The sequence below is a fragment of the Xenopus laevis genome, chromosome 4S (genome assembly GCF_017654675.1).
Source record: "Xenopus laevis strain J_2021 chromosome 4S, Xenopus_laevis_v10.1, whole genome shotgun sequence".
Taxonomy (NCBI): domain Eukaryota; kingdom Metazoa; phylum Chordata; class Amphibia; order Anura; family Pipidae; genus Xenopus; species Xenopus laevis.
The window spans coordinates 97,543,892-97,561,137 of NC_054378.1; the positions used below are offsets into that span (position 1 = coordinate 97,543,892).

A 17,246-nucleotide genomic window follows, 5' to 3' on the forward strand; every position below is an offset into this window, starting at 1 on the left:
GCCAACGCCCTTTCTCAAGCAAAGGAAGATAAGGGAGGTCACAAGGGGTCTGGGAACAGGGGGTCCGGACCACAGGGTCTGCTTCCTCTATAGCTTTAAAGAAAACCCCACTCACCAGTTGCACTGCAAGCATGGGGGAGCTGGAAATACTATAGGGAGACGGGGGCATGATAGCAAAGGTGCAAGAGGGTGAGCAGCCAGGGGGTGGCCCGTAATGTTAAAGTGGGTGCTGGGCCGCTCCAAAGTTCTTTGGGTGGGGGTCCAGTGTGGTCTAAGTACGCTGCAGCTATAAATCTGTGGGTGTCTGTTTTTGCACTTTGCACCTTGTACTCCATCTGTAAATAAGCTCTTTTGGCTTAAATAGTCAAATACAGATCTGTATCTTCTGATGGTTGCTCGTGGACCAGATCATATATGGCAGCCTGTAAATCCACCTGCATGATTAATAAAACACTTCAGTGTAATGCATAGTGTGGTGTTTATACAAAGGGCCTGTAGGTGTCACTGTGCACAAGAGTTATACTGTGTACATAGTACTTTCTATACTGCTTAAAAGTATTAGAGTTGAAGTTACTGTTGGACTGTAATGGCTGCATGAACCTGCCAATAAAGCACTGTTATACTCTACTCATCATCAGCTACCAAAACATAACACAAAGCTGAATGAATGTTTAAATATGTAGGATCACAGTTTGCCCAATGCAATTACTGTAGATTCTAACCAGCTATCAATGTAAAATGATGCAAACACACTGTCAAACATCAACTGGTTTGAGTGCTTTGACTTGCCTCAAGTCAAATATGCAATAAGCAATTTACTCCTTATAATTCATGCTGATGCCACAACAACAACAATTATTACAGTTTGTTGCCCTTGTAGTTTAATGAAATCCCAGCAGCAAGCTTATGGTTACAAGCATTGTGTGGCAGATTTATCGAAATTCAAGTTTTCACAATTTGAGAAAAAACATGGCAAAAAAGCAACTGCGACTATACTCAAGAATATTCTGCAGAACTTGAATAGTCGTTGAAGAAAAAATAAGCCTCGGCATACTGAAATAAGAAACTTTCTAAATACAATCAATTAAATATTCTGCATTGTTTCTGAAATAATAAAGTTTATGTTCACTATTCCTCTCTCTCAGCATCTGTTTCTCTTCATTCTGTCTTCATGCAGCAGTTGGGTGTCAGATATTCATTGACAGTTAGATCCAATATATCTTATAGGGGGACTCCCTTTCCTAGCAGATGAATTAGAGCTCATTCAAATAACTGATTTCAGTACAAACAAAATCTAACAAAATAACTGCCTTTTGCTCTCTGCATGTAGACAGACTGGTGATTTCAATAGAGTTAGTTCTAGTACATCTTCTAAGCAAAAGGAGTCCCCCTATAAGAAAGTGGGGGGGGGAATAAAATACCTGCCTCTTTTGACCAGAAATCACCCAAAGCTCACCCGCCACAGGGAGCACAAAGAGCGCGCAGTAACAGTTTTATTATGACACTAAAACATTTAGGCAAGGGAAGGCAACCTTGCACTGGTTTTGTACATTAAATTAAATTATCAAATTGTCACCTGTACAAGCACTGGGTTTGATTTATTAAAATGATGCTAAACTGTCCTACTACAATTGTCAACAACAACAGATCAAACCTTTGCTTTCATTTTCCAATTTGCAATTTCTGTTTGCAGGAACACACTGTGAGTGTATTTGTAAAAGTACTATCTATACCTGTGATCCCCAACCAGTGGCTCGTGAGCAACATGTTGCTCTCTAACCTCTTGGATGTTGCTCCCAGTGGCCTCAAAGCAGGTGCTTATTTATCAATTCCTGGTTTGAAAGAAAGCTTTAGTTGTATAAAACCACATGTACTGCCAAACAGAGCCTCCTGTAGGCTGCTAGTCCATATGGGGACTACAAAAGCCAATTATGGCCCACATTTCTCCAACCTTCTGTAGGGATCCATAGGGTTAAGTTCCCCTATGGTGTTAAAATCCCACATGGTTTGAAATCCCTTAGTGTGGCAAGCTAAAGGTTGGACCTAAATTTGATAAGGGACGAAGAGTGAGTCCATTGTCCCTGTGCAGGATTTATATTGCATTGTGTAAATGTATTTTACTTAGCATTTTCCATTTATATAAAGTTCTACTGCAATGGTGTGGTTAATCATTTGTTCCTAGTGGGGCCACTCTTGGGTGTATCCCCGGATTCCACTAGGTGTTGGCACTGCCATGGAGAATAATTCACAGTACCACTGATATCCCAATATATATATATATATATATATATATATATATATATATATATATATATATATATATATATATATGCTGATTTTTGTTCGATAATCCAAATAATTCGGGTTTTTTGGGCATCAGCTCGAAAAAGTTGTACAATTTTGAGTGTCAAATCAAATAAGTCACACAATTTTGTAGTGACTTTTTCCCACACTGATTTTTTCTGAGAATAATTATTAGTAAATTAAGGGGATTCAGGTTCATGCGTTTGGTCAATTTTTTTTTTTTTTTTAAATTATAGTGAGAAAAAGTCAAGTTTTAGTTTTACCCCCCTTAACGTTGGCATAGAAAGAAGCAATGTTAACTTTCTCTAATACTGGAGAGGAAGTCATCTTCTGTGTATAATTTTTTCTGTCCATTAAATAAAGATGCAGCTCTAGTTTGTCCCTGTCCCTTGCAATATATGCACTATGACATTCAGATGAAAGCTAGCCCTCAACTATCAAATGCTGGACTTGTGAGACATGAATTATAGGGAGCATGTAATGCACTGCAATTAAACAGGAATGAAAAAAGACAAACAAATGTTCGTAACAATAATAATAACTTTAGCTCCACAAAGTTCTCAACCACAATAGCTTAACTGTACTAAGTTATGATATAAAATTCTGTACAAGTTTACCATAGAACACATTTCAAGGCAAAAGGCTCTTATTCTGCATAGATTGTTGTAATGTTTATACTGTATGTCTGCACCATCACCAGCAATCAGCATTTGTAATGCAAGGTCCCTATAGGGGTTTTCTTTATCCTCCTTGATAGAGCCAATTCAGCACACAGTTTTTAGACTAGTGCACATTCATACCATGTGCTATTGTATTGCAATCATCCATATAGGAATGCAAAGCTCTGGAAAGCCCGACTGTCTCTCCACTGCAAGAATGGACATCCCACTTTTTTCAATGATATTCCTTAAGATGTGAATATCCCTAATGACACTGCTGTCAGTAGGATCCAGGATACAGCCTTGTCTAGCTACATTATCTTTTAAAATAATAACTCCATTGTCTTTCAATCCATTTTTGCTGCGGATAAGAAACTCTTGAAGATCTTTATCAGTCAGGTAACCTAAAAGAGAAGACAATAATTACTGGGTATGTATGTAGCCATGAGTCTAGTATAAGTTTTCTGTAAATAACTTGAAGAGACATAAGTTAACAAAGACTAGACTGTACAGCTCTGGATGCCCAGGACAACTGGCTGCGGCGGTCAAATACCAACAGTGGCAGTGGCAGCAGAAATCTAAAAGTTAAGGTATTTGGCTTTACAGAATATCTATATTGTACACAAACTAGGCTAGTAAATTTTATAAGATGCCATGTTAGTGAGCTTCTGTAAACCTTGGGTTACAAAGGGGGTGTTATTTAGTTGAATTTGGCTGCACATATCAAAAGCCTATCATTCAAAAAGTTGCATCCAATTGACAAAGATGTACAATTTAAAGGGAACGTAAATGAAAACTTTATTTTAAGCAACTTTGCAACATACATTTATTACAAATATTCTATGAGTTTTAAAGGAGATGGAAAGGCATATCCCACTTGGGGGTGCCAAATGTTATGCACCCCCAAGTGATTGTATTGACTTACCTGACACCCTGGGCCGGTGCTCCTATCAGCAGTAAACTGCACCGGCCCAGAGTTATTCCAGCGAGCACCACGGAGCGATCATCTTCCTGATTCTTCTTTCTTCAAATTTACTTTTGCAACTTTATTTAAAACGTAACAACCAGGAGTTCGGCAAATGCTGCATTCAATTGCAATTGTTTTTACAAATAACTGTAAAAACATGGGAATCTACGTATTTACCTAGTCATGGCCTATGGTGTTTGCATCCACTTCTTAAAGGAGAAGGAAAGGTTAAAACTAAGTAAGCCTTATCAGAAAGGTCCATCTAAATATACCAGTAAACCCCCAAAGTGGGGCTGCTCTGAGTCCCCTGTCAAAAGAAATACAGCATTTCTTTCCTTCTATTGTGTACACATGGGCTTCTGTATCAGACTTCCTGCCTTCAGCTTAAACCTCATTGCCCTGGGCAAGAGCATGCTCAGTTTGCTCCTCTTCTCCCTCCCCCTCCCTTCTCTACTGTAATCTGAGCCCAGAGTAGGGAGAGACTCAGGCAGGAAATGATGTCACACCACGTTAATACTGCAGCTCCTTTCCTAAACAAACAGAGAGTTTCTAGAGCTATTTACTCAGGTATGGTAAAACATTCTACAGAATTAATATAGCATTCTAGCTTGCACTATTGCAGCTAATCTATTGGCAATAAAATGCCTCCGTATCTTTCCTTCTCCTTTAACGTCTCCCTCCCTACATGCTATAGGCACATTTTTTTTGTTCATTTGGTAACTAAATTTAATTCCCTTCTGGTTTTTAAGTTTTTTATCTCAGTGGTCATTTACAGTCATTGGGGCATATTTACCACCCTTAGATAAATATTCCCTTAACAATCATATACAAGCAGTGGCTAACTAGATATTACTGGGCCCCACAGCAAATTATTTTTCAGGCCCCCTAAACGTCTAGAGGTTGACCTGTTTTACCAATATTTATTATATGAATACTTTACTAATGCGGGGTCTACTTTTAGTGATGTTGTCCCATTATGATCTACATCCATAAAAGTATCATTGGCATTTTGTTCAATGGAAAATATGACTTAAATACTGATTTATGGGGAAATGTATATTGCTATATTTAACAAACAACTATTTCTTATGTAACCTTAACATAATAAGTATCTGAATGAAAAGCATGAAACAGGAGGGTGATTAAGACAAGCTGTTTGTTGACAGTGTCTTCAGATCTACTGACCACCAGCTAAAGGTCTAGTGGTAGATCCCGATCTACCTTCTGGGCACCCCTGAATTAGGGCCTCAGCCGCAGGGTCTGCTTCCTCTGTAGTTACGCCCCTGTATACAAGTCAATAGAGAGCTGTGAAATCTCACTCTGGAGAACTGTGGTGAACTCAACATGTCATCATTTCTAAACTTACTACGTCAGCAGTGATTTCTATTGTGGTGTAACTCAAAGCTCCAGAAATGGAGCCTCTAAGTTTTGTCTTTCCTACCTTAGTAAACTCGTTTGCTCGTCTGATAGGTGTTGAAGTGTTTTGGGTCAGAGCCCATGTCTCAATAAAAGCATTTTAAGAAAATAAACTTTTGATTGGTGTTGTCAATAATAGAAAATTTGGTCTAAACAGATGGAAGGTGGAAACCGTTGGACGTGCACCGGGCTAAAGCAATTGGGAGGATACGGGTGCTGACTAAGAAACCTGTAGGACCCAATTTAAGAAAGCTCAAACCTTCAAGTCCTAAACCACACAAGAGTTCCAAATCTCCTGCGTGATGTCTTTCTTTGAATACCTCTGCTTCCTGCTGAGTGGGGTTTTTTTTCTTCAAGCATTCTTAAATTAGGCCCTTAGTGTCAATATTGTCTATACACTTAAACAAACTTAAACTTACACTTAAACTTAGATTTATGCATAGTTGCCCTTTTACCCTAAAGTCAAGTTTTGGGTTTCATGCGGTCTCTGAGTAATTACTTCTTTGATGGCAGACTGACACTGGAAAATGAACTTGCTAAAGGGTGAACTATTCATCATGCCTCATAAATAACACCAACAAAAGACTCTTGACTCCCTGTCAACAGCTTTCATCAACATAAAGAAGACTGAGTGATACTGTAGGTATCATTGAGTCACACATCTCCTCTGCTAAAGGTCTGTGGTGGCATTGGGCTGGTATAGAAGCCCTAAAGGTAATTTGTAGCGTTTCTAGCATTCTTTGTTGGCTTCTTTTTTTTTACGTTTTTGATTTGTCTTTTTCTTCTGACATCAGAAGCTTTCAAATGGTGGTCACTGATCCCAGGAGCCAAAAAACTATTGCTCTATGAGGCTACAGCTTTTTCTATTCAGGTCCTCTCCAATTCATATTTCATATTTCAATCTCTCATTCAAACCACTCCCGCTAAGGTAAATTGGACCCTAGCAACCAGATACTGTAGCTGCTGAAGTTCCAAATTGCTGAACAAAAAAGTGAAATTATAAAAAAGACCTCAAATAATAAGCAGAAATACCAGCTGAAACTTGTCTTAAAATATCACTATCTACATTATGCTAAATTTAACTCAAAGGTGAACAATCCCTTAAATGTTAAAATGTTTCAGGGATATATATTAGTGCAGAGTCTGTGCACTTACCTGACACCCACTGCATCCAGATGACATCATATGTTCTTACAGGTGGGAAGAAATCCTGCAGGCTGTAGCAGTATAAAGTTTCCACCCTGTCAACTTCTTCCTCCAGATAGTTCTGTGCTTCTTCTAAGAATGGCTCCATCATGTCAACCAGCTCAATATTACTAAACACTGGCAGAAGGACATTTTTACTTAATCTTCCAATTCCAGAACCACAGTCAAGGGCAAAATCAGTGCCAGCTTTTCCTGGGCCCTAAAAAATGAAAACTGTTAAAATACTTTTTGCTCAAATTAAAGAGAATTCAATCAGTTAACTTAACAAACCCCGACCCTCCCTACCCCACGTAGACCCCCCTATCTCCTCCCCCATAACCTAACTGTTAACCCATAGAAACTTTTTACTTACCCCTCGGTGCAGATTCAGGGATCGCATTTCACGGCAGCCATCTTCTGGGTCTTCAGTAATCTGAGATTGAGATTGGGCGAAGCGGCACATGCGCAGTTGGAGCAAATTCTTGGTTGCGCATTTGCCGAAATTGATGGAAATTGCTGAAGTACCAGAAGAAGACACAAAGACCCAGCAGATGGCTGCCGTGAACTGCGATCCTTGGGGTCCGTTTACTAAAACGCGGTAAAAAATATGCGCACAAAATATACACAAATTTGTCGCCAAATATGTTTTCACCAGTTTACTAACCTGCGGTAAATATAAATTTGTGAATTTTCTTGCGCAAAAACATGTTTTCGCCAGTTATGGCTGAAAATAACGCTATGTACACATTAACGCCTGGTTTTAAACAGTGAAATGTGCAAAAGACAAAATTTACACAAGAATATTCGAAAAATTTGACCGCCACCTGTGTAGTGGCGTAAAAGTATTTTTTTTGCCAGAAAATTCTCAAGGGGCAGGAAATATCCCATAATCTGCAGAGAGGGGTAAGTAACAAGTTAGGGGCAGTCCCCCGGGGGGGGAGGGAGGGGGTTCTACGTAGGGTAGGGTTTTTTAAGTTAACGGTTGAATTCTCCTTTAAAACTGCACAGAGATGTCATCATAACGAGTGCCAGCGTTCTCAAGCAAGACAGAAATGGGCCTTATATTTAGAACATGATTCAAAGGCAAATACAATAGAACATTCCTATATGCTTCAAAAGAGTTGTTTTGATTATGACTGTCTGTGCAGCTGTAAATAAATTGTTGATACATGCTGTTAATAGTATAGAGGAAGCAGACCCCGGGGTCTGCTTCCTCTATAGCTAAAAATAACAACCCCCAAGTCACTCTCTTACCGGTGATGCAGACTGCCAGGAAACTCTGCCATGGGGAGGGAAGTAGGCGGATGGGGGCAGGAAGTAGGTGGAGTCAGAGCAGGGAGTGAGCAAGCGGGCGGGCGGGAGGGAGGATAGGGACCCCAGTGTACTGGGCTCCTCCAAAGATGTATTTGCAGGCGGGCACAGTGTACTTTAGTTATGCCACTGTATTGTATCAAAGAATAAAAAAAACCTAAGAAATCCCAGCTATGATAGCAAGACTGCATGGGGGTAAAGTTTGGTGCTTAGAGCTCAGAATGAGAGTACATGGGAAAATGTACCAGACTTCTTATAGGCTGCAATTATTAGCTGAAGTGAAGGGGAAATAAACCCAATATAAATATATTGCATACTGAAAGCAAAATGTAATTCTAAGCTATATTCCAGTATACAGTACACATTAATAACATTTTTTAAAGGGTTGTTCACCTTCCAAACACTTTTTTCAGTTCAGTTGTTTTCATATTATTCCCCAGAAATAGACTTTTTTCAATTACTTTCCATTATTTATTTTTTACTGTTTTGTCCAAAATCTAAGTTTAAAGTTGAAAGTTCATGTCTCTAGTCCAGTGATCCCCAACCAGTAGCTCGTGAGTAACATGTTGCTCTCCAACCCCTTGGATGTTGCTCCCAGTGGCCTCAAAGCAGGTGCCTATTTTTGAATTCCAGGCTTGGAGGCAAGTTTTAGTTGCATAAAAACCAGGTGTACTGACAAAAAGAGCTTCAATTTAGGTTGACAATGCACATAGGGGCTACTAAATGGCCAATAACAGCACTTATTTGGCACCCCAGGAACATTTTTCATGCTAGTGTTGCTCCCCAACTCCTTTTACTTCTGAATGTTGCTCACTGGTTCAAAAGGTTGGGGATCCCTGCTCTAGTGTTTCAGTCTGGCAGCTCAGTAATTCAGGTGCAGACTCTAAACTGTTACAATTTTGCAACAGTTTATACATTTCTCAGCAGCATCTCTGGAGTATTAGTAGCTATTGCATCAATTGTAACAGCTGCCTATAATACAGAGATTCTGCTCAGCAGGGACAAATATAAGAAATGTATCAACTAAATGTAACAATTTAAAACAGCTCACGGGGCTCCTCTTCCCACAGCTGCTTTAGAAGGTGAAAAATTACACTTTATACTTCAATATTAGTCAAACGGTGACACATAGAAAATAGAAAGTAATTGGAAAAAGTAATTATTTCTGATGATCTATCTGGAAACAACTAGTTGTTTGAAGGTGAACAACCCCTTTAATGATCTTAAATTTATTTGCAAATGCATTTGCTACTGAAAGTGGAATCTTTCTTTCTCTTGATAGTCCCTTCAATGCTAGTGCTAAAAATATCATTGACACAATGCAGCAATAGCTCTCCCCCAGCCAAGTCTCCAATGCCTACAGTTCCCTGCATGTCCCTTAAATAACATTCCCGTTAAGGAGAAGTGGGAAATCCTTTCATTAGCAATGTATTTTATTTTTTTTAAATTGTCATCATTAATATATTTTGGAAGCATGAAAGTTACAGTTCTCCAATTGATAAATACATATATTTTTTTTCCTAAAAAAATATTTTTTAAAAGAGTAGTGCTGTGAACCATATGAACTTTGTACTAATACAGGATACAGAAGACCCTGAACCAGTTATCCAGAAAGTTCAGAATTATGGCCATCTCCCTTAGACTCCTTTTTAATCAAATAATTCTCATTCACAGAATAATAAATAATTAAACAGTAACTTGTACTTGATCCCAACTATATATATATATATATATATATATATATATATATATATATATATATATATATATATATATATAATCCTTATTGGTGGCAAAACAGTCCTGTTGGGCTTATTTATTGTTTAAAGGAGAACTAAACCCCCCCCAAATGTTTGCTAAAGGACTGCCGACATGAAGGTTTTTTTGTGCCGGAAAGCTCCGTAGATAACTGAAGGGAAGAAGAGGATTCAAAGATATCTAGGATGGTGCCTGTGAGCTCCACTGCGCTACTCTGCATGCAGAAGTCTGTGCAACATTCAGCAACACTTTTTAAGTAGTGGACTATGCAGGGAGGAAGTGGGGAGGGGGCCAATGGGGCTAGTGGATTGGACTTTTTCTCGAGGTGAAGGGTTTAGTACTTTTTTAACTGATTTTGTAGTAGAATGAAAGTACGTGGATCCAAATTATGGAAAGATCCCTTATCCAGAAAACCTCAGGTCCAGCGTATTCTGGAGAAAATGTGTATAACTTTCCTTGTCCTTTAACATCCATATACAACTCAGTTTCAACTGAGCTTTATTAAGTAAAGCATACATTTAATAATCAACTGTTTGGTTTGTAAAAATCAATGGCTTCTGTCATAAAACTAACCAGTACAGCTGTGGTATTTTTTTATATATATTTTCCATATGTATAATTGCTTTTATTTTTATAGGTTTGAGAAAAACATGCCAATATTTAATTTTCTAGTAATTATGGAATGTATAAATGGTCACTGTTCTCAAGATAATATAAATCTATAATCCACCATTTTATTTACTAACCGAGTCTACAAGAAATCATGGGGTCTTCAAATGCTGCTTTTTTTCAACCTACACCTTCAACCGCTGCCCTGTTTTTCTCCCTATATTTGTGGAAATAAATCTGCACGGTTGGACAGGTTGCCTTCCCGTGCCAAGTCTATAAACACCTTGCAACAGGTCAGCCTCAGCTGTAGATTGTTGTGAGTGTGACTGTGCATTTCCAGAAGCTTATCCTTGCCACCCCAGTACCAACATTAATACAGTAGGGACATATAATCACCATCTCCTCTATCTGACTAAAATAGGTGTTGAAATAAAGACTATGTCACCTAACCTTGCACCATTTCTGCTGTCTGTATCCTGTTTTGATGATGAAGTTAATTGCTCTCCTATTTGATACTCAGTACCAGTGTCAGTAAAGAATTCAGTGTTCATAGTTGGTTATAAATAGAAGCATCAAGACACTCTGTAACGCCACTCTATCATGATATCGCCCACTAGCAAGCATAAGTATAACAATGATTACAAATATATACAGTTCTACTTAACTGCATGTGGCTTTAGTATTTTTTTTTTTAATTAATGAGCTTAGATTATGTGCATTTCACTAGACATTCCCATTACATGTAACTGTATATTAGAACATGTCTGTGTTATACATAATCTGGTTGTTTGTAACTATGTCTGACAGGATCATGTAACACTGTAAATTTGTACATTTGGGATCCAGCTAAGAATACTGATTGCTAGTGTTCTCATGGTTAATAGTCCTGCAGTTATGTTAATGAAAGAAGAATTTCCTTTTTCCTTTGAACAGCCTTAATTCCTGGATAAAAAGCAATTGTATGAAATGATTTCATAGTGACACAGGTATTGAACTTGTTATCTAGAATGTTGGGGACTTGGGGCTTTCCAGATAAGGAGTCTTTCCATAATTTGAATCTCCGTACCTTAAGTCTACAAAACAATCTTTTAACATTAACAGAATTTAAACCCAACAGAATTGTTTTGCCTCCAATAAGGGTTGATTTTAACTTAGTTAGGAAAGGTACAAGGTACGGTTTTGTTATTACAGAGAAAAAAGAAATAATTTTTAAAAATGTGACTTTTTAAATTAAAATTATTTAATTTCCCATGATTTGAAGTTTTCTGGATAATGGTTTTCCAGTATCATATCCCATACCTGTCCCTTAAAGGGGACATAAACATTCCATAGTACTGTTACTCAACTATAGTACTGTATACTCAAGTATACAATCACAAGTTAGAGCATGCTGCAGTCTAGAAACATTGGTGCTATATTCTTTAACCAATGCTGAAGATTTCCCCTGGTTCCCCAGGGCCAAAAGAACACTCAACATCATCTTATATGTGTAAGAAAAATTTAGAGAATTGGGGATACAAATGGGGAATATGCTATGGAAAGGTTACATCCCCTTAAAAGTTCTCCACTTCTTCTAGAATGGTTATTGTAGAAAATGTTCTCTCCAAGCTATGCCATTGTGCATGTCCACACATTTATTATTATCTTTTTTTTATTGTGCTTTATTTATATTTTATTTATACAAGTGCACACACACTGGTTTAATACTGCACACAGACAATCATTTTTTGCACACGCAATCTACAAGAAATTCAAGGTGAAGGTGGATTAAGGTATTTACTCACCCCTACAAACTTTCTCAGAAACTCCCTTGATGATTCTGTGTCAATATTAGTGAGTTCAGAGAAACCTCCCATCATGCCTTCTTCAGTTGCAGGTACATCTCTATAGAAGTTTTTGGCTCGGGCATAAAACTGCATCTCACCATCAATCACTTCACTGGTCAGAGCATAGAGATTTACTGGGAAAACAGGAGCAACTATATCAGAAGTTGAATGGAAATAGTTACAAGAATAACAGCACAACTCTCAACACTTTTATATTTGCGTTCTGGTTTCTCTTAATTTAAACTGATCAGAGATTTGGGAATTGACACTGCACTGAATGTATTCAATATCAGCATTAGTTTGTACTTTAAAGAAATTGTAGGTAGTAGGTTACTACCTATAATTTCTTTAAAGTACAAGTAACAGATAAAAAATAAGCATCACACAAATCTTGTGGCAAATAGTTGCCTAGGAGTTTCATACTGCCTAACCTGGAGGAGTACAAAATACTGCATGAGCCCTGCCCTGATACTTAAGCTATAGTAGACAGCCATACTTAACCAGACGTTCTAGCACAAGCACAGAGCTCAGTGTGACTTACATTCCTTGCATTCCAAAGGTTAGGGTGGCAATCCTAAACCAGCCTGCCAGGCATGTCATCATGATACACTTGAATAGGTTTCTTAGTCAGCACCTGTAGCCTCCCAATTCTTAGGGCCTAGTGCACGTGCAACGGTTTCCACCATATATCCGTTCACTCACAATTTTCCTTGAATCCTTCGTGAAATTTTGCATATGCAAATTAGGGGTGGGAAGAACAGATTTTTTACTTCCTTGTTTTGTGACAAAAAGTCACGTGATTTCCCTCCTCATCCCTAATTTGCATATGCAAATTAGGATTCGATTCAGCCGGGCGGAATGATTCGGCAGAATCCTGCTGAAAAAGACCGAATCCTGGATTTGGTGCATCCCTAGTTTTAAATGGGCCTTTCAAATGACATACACAACTCATTGCTATCTATTTCTAGCAATTGTAGCACTCGATTTCGTCGGTGCATGAAAAATCCAACAGTCAATGCATAGACATGTCAGTTGTCTGACTCATCATGGCATGAAATTCCTGACACTGTACTGACTGACAGCAGCTAATATTTATGCCTTAAAAGCCATGGCCGCCATCCAACATGTGGTTAAAACACTTGCCCATGTTATCAATATAGAATCATAAGAATGAAAAATGCCCATATAACAATATTCATTACAGTATTATGGTTTTAAAGGGACAGTATATATGTGTTATATGTGAATTATAAATACAGTATAATGCACTGTTACTTAGCACAGGTTCAAATTCCATGTAAATTGCACAGAAACACTTGTATTGTAAATGAATTGTATTGTAGCCATGCAGGCAGCCATTGAAGCTGAATTGTGCTAAAAGGTATATGTTTACATAGCAAATGACAGATATGCTTTATAAAATACAATGGTCTTAATATTAGGGATGCACCAAATCCTGGATTCGGGCAGGATTCGGCCTTTTTAAGCAGGATTCGGATTCGGCCGAATCCTTCTGCCTGGCCGAACCGAATCCGAATCATAATTTGCATGTGTAAATTAAGGACGGGGATTGAAATCACGTGACTTTTTGTCACAAAACAAGGAAGTAAAAAATGTTTTCCCCTTCCCACCCCTAATTTGCATATGCAAATTGCATAATCCTTGCATATGCAAATTAGGGTTCGGATTCGGTTCGGTATTCGGCCAAACCTTTTGCAAAGGATTCGGGGGTTCGGCCGAAACCAAAAAAGTGGATTCGGTGCATCCCTACTTAATATGGCCATACATTATAAGATCTGCTCATTTGGCCCAATTGGGCGATATCAGCCTAATCCAATCATTTGGCCCTAGTAACCAGATTAAGGGTTGTTAGGGTGACGACCGCATCAGCGAGCCGATGCGCCCCTCAATTATATCAAAGCTGCCCAAACGACATCTGGCCAATCTTTGGCCAGATATCAATTGTGTAGCCACATCGGTGGGCCCTATACATGGGCAGATAAACTGCCAACTCAGCATTTTAATTCTGACATTGAATGGCCACAATTAGTTCTTATGTAGTAAGATTAACAGGGGCCAAATGTTACTCGTTGCCCTCTATAGAATGAATATCTTGCTATATGAAATAGGGCATTTGTTGCCAATACAAAAAAAGTTTATTGGTAGACGCTCGATCAACAGATACAGCCTTAAAATGTCTAACAAATATTTTTACTTTTTGCCATTATTTGGCTTTTAAAAGCATACTAACCCTCCAAATCATGTCCCCTTTTTATTTGTGTAACTGAAATGTAAATAGTATAATGTTAGTTAGTTTATCGTTAATGTAAAGGCACTTTGTTTCTTGCAATTGTTATATATTATCTGCAGAAATAAGTCAAATCAACTGGACTTGATTTGACTTATTTCTACAGATATGCCATGACCCAGATGAATGAGATATTATATATTATTATATATTATTTCTATAGTAAAGGTGGTCATACACGTAGAGATAAGCTCATTTGGCATTTTTGCCAAACGAGCAGATCTCTCCCCGATATGCCCACATTGAGGTTGGCGATATGGAGCTGATATGATCGTGGGTCCTAGGGCCCAATGATAATGTAGCATAAACGGGCCGTCGGATTGCGTTGCAGGACCACATTAACTAATAGATTTGGCCACGATCTGACTGGATTTTTAACCCAGCCAGATCGACTTTCGGCCAGATATCAATCAGGAAAGCCCATGGGAGGGCCTTACACACGGGCCGGTAAGCTGCCGACTCGGCAGCTTTTATCAGCCTGTGCATGGCCAGTTAAAGCAAACATTTGTGGATGACACATGAAAATACACTTAAGTATTTAAGATTGACACTGAATTTGAACAAAAATGTCACCTTATCAATTTGATTAATGCAACACCAAAAATCATATAATAATTGTAATCATTAAAAACAATTTCCTTTTTCTCAGTAATAATAAAACAATACCTTGTACTTGATCCAAACTAAGATATAATTAATAGGGATGGGGGTGAATTTGACTCGTTTAGTTTTGCCAAAAATTCGCCGTCGGCGAATTGTTGCTGATGCCCATTAAAGTCTATGGGTCTAAGGGTTATTACCCGTGTTTAATGTCAAGCCAAACAGGCTGTTTGGCTTGACATTAAACATGGGAAATAACCCTTGAGCAGATTACGTGTGCTGGAGTACTCTATTTTGTATCACTTGCTGGAGGTGCCGTCCTCCTATGCCCCATGCACCGTGAACGTTAAAGAGGGACCAGGTGTGCATCTGCACTTTGTTGGCTGACTTACCCTTAAAGAAAAATTATAGTCATTTTCCTATGGGAAGCAAACTCTATTTACTAACTTGGGACCCTTGTCCAGCCCTTCTCTTCCATAAAAGTATGTACTGGCCAAGGGATACGTTTCAGTAAAGCGCCATGATGTTCTATTTTCCCAGCAATCCCTTACTCCACCTGGGCCAGTGTTTTTTTGATGTGCTAACTGCACATGTGCTGAGAAAACAGAAGGAGTCGGTGGCATGCCCCCCCCCCTAATGAAACATACTACTGGCTAGTACACTTTTAAAAAAGAACATTGGACCAGGTCCCTAGGTCATTAATTAGAGTCCTTGGGGTGCCAGTTTGTTAAATTTGGCTTTCTTTGCCTTCACTGGTGTTCTGTTATTTTAGAGGGAGACAATAACCATAAGAATTTGAATGGGTAAGCACTTGCAGAACAACACAAACAATAATCTGAAGTTATTATGGAATCATAAAAACATTGCCTTACAGGTTTCCTTGCATTTCATATGTTCATATGTTAAGCACTGAGAGAACAGAAAGGTCAGATGTTATTCAACTCTACAACCCATTCAACTCTACAACCCAACCTAGAAAAAAATAATTATTAATCAAGTATGTGTTCTTTGGCCTTCCAGTTGTTGAACAACAACTGCTATAAATTGTGGGTGTTAAAAGTTGTTTGAGGCATGCTGGTTATATGTCATTGACATAATGGGAAGTAGGTAAGTATGGCAATGTATATATAAATTGCAGTCTTACTATAAAACCCTTTCTGAGACTGGAGCTCTAGGTAAAATGCTGCCATACATAAAAACCACCCTCCCATTTTTTCTTTTGATGGTGTGTTTTTAAAGGTGATGGAAACCCAAAATCAAATTTTGCATAATGAAAGGAAAGGTCATACTAGGCATTTTCTAACATACAATCATTAAAAAAAATGTAGTTAATGCAGTTACTATATTTGATTTACTAATCAGTCAAAACGAACGGAAATATAATGACTCTATATTGGAAAATTGCTTAGAATTATATTTTCTTTACTTGGTATTTTGTGGATGCATCCCCTTTAAATTTGTTCCTCCAGTAACAGAATCAAATTTATAGTAGCAAATCTGCACTTACCTAGAGGTTGTCTTTCAAACAAGTAAAGGTAGCTCTCAAAGAAATCTGTGCTTATGGCCTTGTGAAGAACGAATGACATGCTATGTCTGCATAGCTCTTCGTCTGTCTTATGCCAACGGAACCTAAAAGCAAGGTGAGCTCCCAGGAATTCCATGTTTGTACCTCTGAACTAGAGGCAAAATGCACCATGATACACAGAGGACCAGACTTCAGAACCTAAGATGGTTTCTGTGTCATTTTACATGAAGAACAGTGAGGCAGAAGCTTCTGGCATTGACAGTAGTGTGTGAGTGCTCAGTAAGCAGGTGCTGGTGGGAACTGATAGTAAAGCACAGACAGGCATTTACTGCTTACTAATGGAAAAAGTATATCAGCCCTGAATGGGTTCATCTTGATTCAAAAAAAAGGCCACTCTATTTCTGGATGTTACAAGACACAGAAGAGAAAGCCTCAAGGAGACTAAGTCAATACTTAACAAATTTTCCTTTGAAGTGCTATTATAAAACAGCAAAAATTGGAATCAAGGTAGATTTTAGCAGGGTCAGACGGGGGGCTGTCTTCTGCAACTTTAGTTCCCCCCATCTTCCCCGACCCCTGCTGCACTGCATTGTGTGTGCACGCTCTGTTTTTTGCCGTGACCTTTCTGGAGAATAGAGGTCTGTGTCTTAGTGCAGGGAGCAGGTCTGGGCCGGTGGGGCCCACGAGCCCGGGTTTTCTCCTGGTGTCCTGTCAGCCCAGTCAGATCCTGTTAGGTAGCACCACTTGTGCATAATACACTGTACAATTTTTTTTACAA

The 17,246-nt window shown here is 38.6% G+C and overlaps 1 protein-coding gene across 1 annotated transcript; it reads right to left on the reverse strand.

The window, feature by feature from the left end:
- Window positions 1-2,832: 2,832 nt before the first annotated feature.
- Window positions 2,833-16,950, reverse strand: mettl11b.S (methyltransferase like 11B S homeolog). Its single transcript, XM_018261173.2, has 4 exons — window positions 16,451-16,950; window positions 11,994-12,169; window positions 6,502-6,751; window positions 2,833-3,367 (listed from the first exon to the last, which is right to left on the reverse strand). Exons 1-4 carry the CDS (start codon window positions 16,602-16,604, stop codon window positions 3,111-3,113), a joined length of 837 nt encoding a protein of 278 aa, XP_018116662.1. The 5' UTR covers window positions 16,605-16,950; the 3' UTR covers window positions 2,833-3,110.
- Between the last annotated feature and the right edge of the window lie 296 nt (window positions 16,951-17,246).

What these genes read in the sequence shown, in the direction of transcription:
- mettl11b.S (XM_018261173.2), bottom strand. Translation starts at nt 16,604, where the DNA reads ATGGAATTCCTGGGAGCTCACCTTGCTTTTAGGTTCCGTTGGCATAAG. An exon ending in TTCTGAGAAAGTTTGTAGGG is followed by an intron (nt 6,752 to 11,993) that starts GTGAGTAAATAC and finishes TTCATTTTTTAG; the next exon opens with GGCCCAGGAAAAGCTGGCAC. An exon ending in CTGGATGCAGTGGGTGTCAG is followed by an intron (nt 3,368 to 6,501) that starts GTAAGTGCACAG and finishes CTTCTCTTTTAG; the next exon opens with GTTACCTGACTGATAAAGAT.